The 8,733-nt window shown below is 48.1% G+C and overlaps 1 protein-coding gene and 1 long non-coding RNA gene across 2 annotated transcripts; both read right to left on the bottom strand.

Annotated features, from left to right (window-relative positions):
• Window positions 1-2,113: 2,113 nt before the first annotated feature.
• LOC120963820 (uncharacterized) lies at window positions 2,114-3,221 on the bottom strand. The gene is made up of 2 exons (XR_005755525.2): window positions 2,868-3,221; window positions 2,114-2,253 (listed from the first exon to the last, which is right to left on the bottom strand). It is a non-coding gene; the product is annotated as an uncharacterized lncRNA (long non-coding RNA).
• An 855-nt stretch (window positions 3,222-4,076) lies between these two features.
• LOC109735219 (citrate-binding protein-like) lies at window positions 4,077-4,938 on the bottom strand. Its single transcript, XM_020294428.1, has 3 exons — window positions 4,885-4,938; window positions 4,570-4,629; window positions 4,077-4,469 (listed from the first exon to the last, which is right to left on the bottom strand). Exons 1-3 carry the CDS (start codon window positions 4,936-4,938, stop codon window positions 4,077-4,079), a joined length of 507 nt encoding a protein of 168 aa, XP_020150017.1.
• Between the last annotated feature and the right edge of the window lie 3,795 nt (window positions 4,939-8,733).

The raw sequence follows: 8,733 nt of genomic DNA, 5'->3' as shown, positions 1-8,733 counted from the left end.
GGGTTGATTGATGATCTAGATTGGTACGAGTTGTATGTTTTATTTTGGTGTTGTCCTATTGTGCCCTCCGTGTCGCGCAAGCGTGAGGGATTCCCGCTGTAGGGTGTTGCAATACGTTCATGATTTGATTATAGTGGGTTGCTAGAGTGACAGAAGCTTAAACCCGAGTAAGGGAGTTGTTGCGTATGGGATAAAAGGGGACTTGATGCTTTAATGCTATGGTTGGGTTTTACCTTAATGATCTTTAGTAGTTGCGGATGCTTGCTAGAGTTCCAATCATAAGTGCATATGATCCAAGAAGAGAAAGTATGTTAGCTTATGCCTCTCTCTCATATGAAATTGCAATGACGACTACCGGTCTTGTTAACAATTGCCTAGGACAATTCCGCACACCGATCCATCATTATTCCACACTCTCTATTTATAGTATTTAGTAATATATTCTAACTTTATGATAACAACACCTACTTTTATGTTTTAGCTCTCCGATATCATGCAAAGTTATCCTCTTCATACCCACAACATAGTTTTATTTCTTGTTTCTAGTTGGAAGCAAACGTTCAGTGCACGTAGAGTCGTATCAGTGGCGGATAGGAATTGAGAGAATATTGATCTTACCTTTAGCTCCTTGTGGGTTCGGCACTCCATACTTATCACTTCCACCTTTGGAAATTGCTACGATGATTCCCTGCACTTGGGGATTATCAGAGTCCTACTCCACACTTTCCTTTCCCTTCCCCTCTTTCCTTCTCCTCCTAGGCCGACCTGCTATGGGGGGCGCACCAGCCCCTTGTGGCTGGTGCGTTCCCTCTCTTGGCCCATAAGGCCCATATCTTTTGTCGGGGGTGCCCGGAACCCCTTCGGTGACCCGATAAGTACCCGGTACCCCCCGAAACACTTCCGGTGTCCGAATACCATCGTCCTATATCAGTCTTTACCTCTCGACCATTTCGAGACTCCTCATCATGTCCGTGATCTCATCCGCGACTCCGAACAACATTCGGTCACCAAATCATATAACTCATATAACACTATATCGTCAACGAACGTTAAGCATGCGGACCCTACGGGTTCGAGAACTATGTAGACATGACCGAGACACCTCTCCAGTCAATAACCAATAGCGGAACCTGGATGCCCATATTGGCTCCTACATATTTTATGATGATCTTTATCGGTCGAATCGTTATGACAACATACGTAATTCCATTTGTCCATCGGTATGTTACTTGCCCGAGATTCGATCGTCAGTATCTCTATACCTAGTTCAATCTCGTTACTGGCAAGTCTCTTTACTCGTTCCGTAATACATCACCTCGTGACTAACTCCTTAGTCGTTTGCTTGCAAGCTTATGATGTGTATTACCGAGAGGGCCCAGAGATATCTCTGCGATACTCAGAGTGACAAATCCTAATCTCAATCTATGCCAATTCAACAAACACCTTCGGAGATACCTGTAGAGCATCTTTATGATCACCCAGTTACGTTGTGACGTTTGATAGCACACAAGGTATTCCTCCGGTATCCTGGAGTTGCATAATCTCATAGTCGAAGGAATATGTATTTGACATGAAGAAAGCAATATCAATAAAACTGAACGATCATTATGCTAAGCTAACGGATGGGTCTTGTCCATCACATCATTCTCCTAATGATGCGATCCCATTATCAAATGACAACACATGTCTATGGTTAGAAAACCTTAACTATCTTTGATCAACGAGCTAGTCTAGTAGAGGCATACTAGGGACACGGTATTTGTTTATGTATTTACACATGTATTTAAGTTTCCGATCAATACAATTCTAGCATGAATAATAAACCTTTATCATGAATAAGGAAATAAAAAATAACAACTTTATTATTGCCTCTAGGGCATATTTCCTTCAGCCATCGGTACTAAAATACTGCTGACGTGTCTGCCAACGCCACCACTAAATTGTTTTCACTGACGCCATATTGGTGGCGTTGGGTGTCTACGCCAGCAAGGCACTTGTTGCCACGCCATAGCTAGGCTTTTTTCCATTAATGCTATGAGTTTCTTGAGTTCATAAATGCAGAGTTGGTTATTACTTCGTAATGAATCATAGTATTTACATGCACTTGAGTAAATATAGAACAAAAAACACAATTATGCCACGATGAAGATTAGAAATGTCCCCAAAAGTACATACTTTCACTTATCTAAGAAAATCATAACATGTCATATAAGCCATGCAATATTCAGTGAAAATCAAGTCCACGCCATGTTCCTGTATCCAAAGTTCATGATGTGGAATATGTCAAATATACTCCCTCCATTTCTAAATATAAGCCCTTTTAGATATTTCAATACTGACTACATACGGATGTATAGACATATTTGAAAGTGTAGATTCACTCATTTTGCTCCGTATGTAGTCCATATTGGAATCTCTAAAATGTCATATATTTAGGAACAGTGGGAGTAGTAAGCAACGAAAGTAACTTCAATAAGTGTATATGTTCTACAGTAACGAATATTAAAATATTGCATCCAACAATTCCAAGGCTTGCATGGGACCTTCCAGAGAAGTCACTAAAGATGAAAACAATTTGGTGCATGTAAAGAAGTTTGGAGTAGAGGAAAATAGCATGACTTTCATATGATATTTCGTATTCTATATACAGCTATTTATATCATGATCCTATTATTGTAAAGCTCAAGCAAAGGTGCTCCTGATAAACATAATAATATAATGTTTCTGTCATATACAAGGTATAACTATATCAACACAACTATATCAACATTCTCCATTGGCAAGAAAATTATGTGTATCAAACTCTAGCGAAAATAAATCATAGGGAATTGCACAATGATTCTCAGAATTCATAACAAAAACAATACCTTGAATGTTGAAATAGCTCAGGGCTCTCGATGCAACAAGGCCATCAACATGGGAATCATCCACACGAGAACATGGGGGCTTTCAATTCCCATGATGCCAACCATAAAAGTTCTATATGATACTAAACTTCGATATAAGGTGGTTTGTCCCCTAAAAAAGATATAGCAATTTGCATCTAGCTAACGACATCCCTAAGATAGAGAGCTAAGTAGTATCCATAAGATAGAGGACCAGGAAACAATAGGTGGATATGGCTTTCAAATCTTACATGACGACAAGAAAATATATCAATGAGCAGTAGTTAAATATTCATGCCAATTCTTCCATGCAATAAGAAAAATATCTTCCATGCGACAAGCGAATCCTACATTCTTAAGAAGTTGATCCCAATTCTCTCAACATGCAAAGTGTCCACCTCAACGTCCCACTAAGCCATGCATTTAAGTCTTCTCTCCCACTAAGCCATGCAAAATCTGCCACATAAGCGAGTCATGCATTTAACATATAAATTGCAAAAAAAATTGCATTACTCTATGCATGTAACGCTGCCACATCATACATTCATGCTAGTCATCCTTCACATTTTTGCATAGCAACAAACATATCATGGCCCACGATAAAGAACTAACGAACACAAAAAAAGTGGATATGGATGTCATGTCTTGCAACACGGCACACAAATATATCGCGATCATAGCGAGATCTTGATGTCATAGATCGAATATATCTGGCATATTCGCACCTAAAAAATGACACTTAAATTCCCCTCTCTATGGGCTAGGTAGCATATCAACTCCCAATTTTCGGCCCATGGTATGGACAAAGCCCACGACAGACTCAGACAAAAGTAGAGATGTTTCTCTTGACGGGTATCAAAGTAGAGATGTTTATATACTATACTACTCAAAACAAAAAGTAACTTGTGGTTGTCTAATGGTTTCCTTAAGATAGGGAACCGTTTAACACTAGCCAAATCTGACCGTTGTATCTCTCATCACAAGAAGTTTTCATATCTTAATAAGGGCATTGCCACAGATAGACCTCCAAGTATGTCTCACATTACGAACACTCAAATCAACAAATTTTATTCAACTCATGGAAACTAATATACATAGGGCCCGTACGTGGTGTAAACATACATGCATGCTACCCTGGACCGCAACAATACCAATATGCATGCTACCCATCTACACATGCTACACATGTTCTCATAGCTTAGTGTAGAGCGTGACGTTCATCCACCGTGACTCCATGCAGCTGGACTGGTCGTGGTGCTGCATGTACACCCCGAACTTGAAGTAGTAGGACTCGCTAGGGGTCACGTTGGTGCCGAACTTGTGCTCGCCGTCGACGTACACGGCCACTGTGGATGCCCGGACGTCATGCACCACGTTTAGGCGGAACCACCGTTTGTAGATGTCGGGCTCGACCGTCGTCCCGCTGTAGAAGCGCAGGACGCCGTCGTAGACGTGCAACATCAGCACCGTCAAGTGCGAGGCTCCCTCCTGGTTGTGAATCTGCATGACCGACACGCCGGACGCCCCCTCAGGCACGTAGTCGTAGCCCTCGAACTGACACACCCCGGACCAGTAGTCGTGGCCCTGAAAGATCGAGAACGCTTAATTCATATATGTGTGTGACGCCATGCATGGTCGATTTGGCGGGAGCGCGAATATATATGGTGGCGGGCAATGTGCTTACCCGGAGCCTGACTTCAGAGCAGGGGTTGGTGTGGGTGGCGGTGTTGAGGGCTTCACTTTTCTAAATCTTTATACCAACTATAATGGTTGTAGTACAAATGGGAAAGTGGAAAGGGCGCCTCCCACCTCGCATCGCCCCAACTTTCTCTCAGGCGACGCGATTGGGTGGCGTCCCAAACTCCCAACCACTAGTTCTATTTATAGTAGACAAACTTGAGATCTATTGTGGAGCTAGCGAGTGCGTACTCTGCCACAAGGGTGCACAAGTTAATCGTACCGAAAATTAATATTGGTCCAACAATGTTCCAGCACGTACAGTGTGCACTGACGTACCGACGCTGTCGCCAACTGACCATATCGCTGTCCGCATGAGCCCTGATCCGGACGTTCCGAGGGTGGTTGGTCCCTTTTCGCACTTGTGTTCTCTGATGAATATTAAATCACAAATCCAAAAGAGAAAAGGGCTGCATTAGCCCATTACGTACGGAAGTGCATGAAATGTATTGTATGTATATAATATAAATACATACGCATGCACCCTAATGCACGCCAAACAACTGAACGTCGATGGCCAAATTGGCCAAGTGCTAGCTATTTAACGACACGACTCGATCGATCTTCTCCCACATCCATCTGAACCAAGCTAGTCAGCTTGCTTGCTACTTCCTCCTCACATCACATATTGCGATAATGGCTTCTCTCACGAGTCCATGGCTAGTGCTTCTCGTGGCCATGGGTGCACGCTCCTCGCGGCAGCCCGCAGCAACAGCGGGAACTCCAACGCCGGGTTTGAGAAAGTTGTGCTCGCCGACAACGACTTCCAGGTGCAGAGCCCGTACAACGTGCCTGAGAGCCAGCGGTTCCAGTCCTGCTTGCCCATCCGCACAGGAGGCCTCTCAAGATGTGTGAGCCGCTCGACGCCACGATGTCTTCCGCTTTGTGCGGGTACGGGTGCGTCGATTTCCTCTTCGGCCACGGCGGGGGGATCTGGATTACTGCCACCGCCATGGAGGCCGTGGCGTCCGAGCCGCCGCTGCTCCCGACGACTCTCTGGTGACCTGTAGAGCACGAGGCAAATCAAGAGTCAGGAAAATCCACGACGCTCGTTGGTGTCGACCACTTCGAGAGCGTCGGCGACGACCGAATCGGAGCCTGGCGACGAAGATGAAATGGCAGAGGCCACCATTGGGCAGTGGATTGAGGCAAGGAGGAAGGACGGGGCAGCGGCGACGACTGGAGAATCGGGGAAGATGAGAGAGGGAGGCGGCGACGGAAGGGAAGGGAATCATCGGGGAGACCCGGGTTAGGTTAGATATCGATCTCTATTGCGTGTGCGAGCGTGGCCAATCCTGCGTTACGTTCGTTTTGTCCTTTCCTATCCGACGTGGACATCACGAGGCTACACCCTTACCACGTAGCTTATTGTGTTTGATGGTGTCAACAAACAATTTTCATTCTAAAATGTTAATAAAATGACTCAGCTAACTATATTCAAAACTATTGAAGCTAGTTACATGTACCCTGCAAAAAAAAGTCATTAGGCTGGCCATAGTGGTGGTTTTTTAGCTAGTATAATGCACTTGGGAATAGCAAACATGCTTATGTGGCAGAGAATTAAAGAAGATAGAGAGAGGGTTGGAGTAACATAGGTACTAGATACCGTATCATATTAAATGCTATGCTACTTTGTGTCATACATGGCAATAAATAAGATAATCTATGATACTACTCTATGATACTAGTATGCACTATGAAGATAGTATTATACACTAGTATCATATGCATTATACTAGTATATGATACTCCCCACTATGAGTAGCCTTATATTGTGCATTGCGACCAAGACGGAGAGGAAAACGAGAGAAGTTGATGTTTATTTGCTAATTAATACTATTGCATGCAATGGACTGACCACTGCATATCGTGCTAGGTTGTCTCAAGTCATGAAAAATATATATGCCCCACGTCTTTTATTGGTTGATTCCTTTATTTATATCATGAAACAAGTAATGAGGTCTGAGTTAATGCATCATGCCTAAGTGTTTTGAGATTATTTAATTTTTGTAATATGACTAATACATCGGTACAAAGGAAGTATTTGACATGCTAAATACAGTACAATCTTTGACCAACAATAGGAATCAAGGTGACAACAAGCATGCTATGCTACTTCCTGATGGACCCTAAACATCCATCGGAGCATATCCAGCAGTGCAATGGTAGCCACAAAACTTCACCCAACAATAAACATGATACTCCGACCAACCTAAGGTCAACTCCACCGCGCGACCCTATTTTGTTCGGCCCTGTCCGTTTGAGGTAAAAGGGACAAACGAGGCGGCCCAGCGCGCGACGGCCTGTACCCATCTGGTTCGTTTTGTGTCCGGGCCGACCCATTTCGAGCGCAAACATGCGTTGGGTTTGGGTCACGGCGGACAACTAACGGACGCTTCGAATGTTCGCGTCGGGGCCGCGTGGCAGGCGGCCACCTACCTCCCACCCGCCAACATCAATGCGCACGGGCGGGTGGCCCCACCTGTCATCCGCCCAGAGAACGGTCGCCGTCCTTCTTAAATGGAAAGCCGTGGACCGGTCGTCGTCCACACTTCCCACTCCGGCCCCTCTCTGCCCCCTCGAAACCCGACACCCTCGAAACCCTAGCTGCTCCCCGTCCTCGACCTCGCCGGTCGGCCGCAGCCATGGGGCTTTGGAACTACGGCCGCAAGGGGAAGCACGACCGCGAGGCCGGCTCTTCCTCGGGACGCCGCCGCGGCTCCGTCAAGAAGGAGGAGCCCGAATCGCCGCCGCTCCTCCAGTCGAGCCCCCGTGCCTGCCGCCTTCACCATCGCCCCTAGGGCCGCCGGCGAGCGCGACCCGCGGTACCTGGCCGTGGACGTGTGCTGACGGTACTGGGAGACGAGGACGCCGGTCCCGTGGAGCGACCTGCACCTCCCCAACAATTGGCACCTTTCCGCGGACCGGGTCCCGATCCCGCCGGTGCCGGCGAGCAGCCGTGCGCGGCGCGATGAGATCGAGCGCCGCCGCCTCCTCCTCCCCGACGACCTCTACTACGACGAGAGGTACGCCCCCGACTCGGTGCTGTGGGACACGTGGCTCCAGGACGAGCACGACGTGCGGCGCGCGTCCTACTTCGCCGGCACGGTGTCGGGGCCGCGGCGGCCATGTCGGGAGGTGCGTGGGCGTAGGCGGGTGTGCGGCCTCACGCCCACGCCGTCGCCGTCGCCATCTCCATCGCCACCACCGCCTCCTCGCATGACAGCGGAGGAGGAGGCCCGTCTCATGGCGCGTGTGCTGGAGGACTCCATGCACACGCACGACGACCGCCAATGGGAGGGCCTCGAGGAGATGACGGCCCTCTCCGCGGCCGGCGACGTCGCCATCCCCGAGCTGGAGATGGTGCCGAAGGAGGAGGTGGTGGAGGAGCCGCCGGTGGCCGCGTTCCACCCGGGCCTGGTGGGCCAGGGGTGGAGCTGGTCGTGCACCGCTGAGCAGATGGTGGCCGCCGTGGGGGGCGTGAACTGGTGCCCCACGCCGCCGCGGTCGCCGGAGTGGGACGCCTCGCCTCGGGAGGAGGTGGTGCAGGCACCGACCACCTTTCACCCCGCGGCCCCCATGCACCATGGACCGCCGGCCCACCTGTGGACGCCGCCGGACTACGTCGACCTCGTCAGCGACGACTACGACACCGGCGGCCAGTGAAGACGGCGACGGCCACGGCATCGACGGGCGTGGCAGGAGCGCGCGGGCAACGTTTTTTTATTTTGTTTTATGTTTATTATGGAACTGGGCCGTTTAAGTGGATTATGGAACTGGGCCGTTTTATGGTCATGACCCCTAAATATGTTTTAAGTTTTTTTTAACTGCGTTTATTTACTTTTTTAGGCATTTTATTTAAGTTTTTTTAATCACGTCCACCCCGGACATGGTTTGGGGTGCGGCCGCGCGTTGGGCGCACCCATGACCGAACGGACAAACGCGGACATGGGCGAATCCAACGCCGCCCCAAATGAACAAAATCCGACCAAACCGGACGTCCGTTTGGGATCGCGCGGTGGAGTTGGCCTAAGATATTTTGCCAGCTCCAATATATACAGTGGTGCATACAGTCCGACCAACTGTCTGAGCGAGTTTAAGGGCGGACGCA

Source organism: Aegilops tauschii, chromosome 5, assembly GCF_002575655.3.
Source record: "Aegilops tauschii subsp. strangulata cultivar AL8/78 chromosome 5, Aet v6.0, whole genome shotgun sequence".
Classification (NCBI taxonomy): domain Eukaryota; kingdom Viridiplantae; phylum Streptophyta; class Magnoliopsida; order Poales; family Poaceae; genus Aegilops; species Aegilops tauschii.
This window is presented reverse-complemented; position numbering and strand designations above follow the sequence as displayed.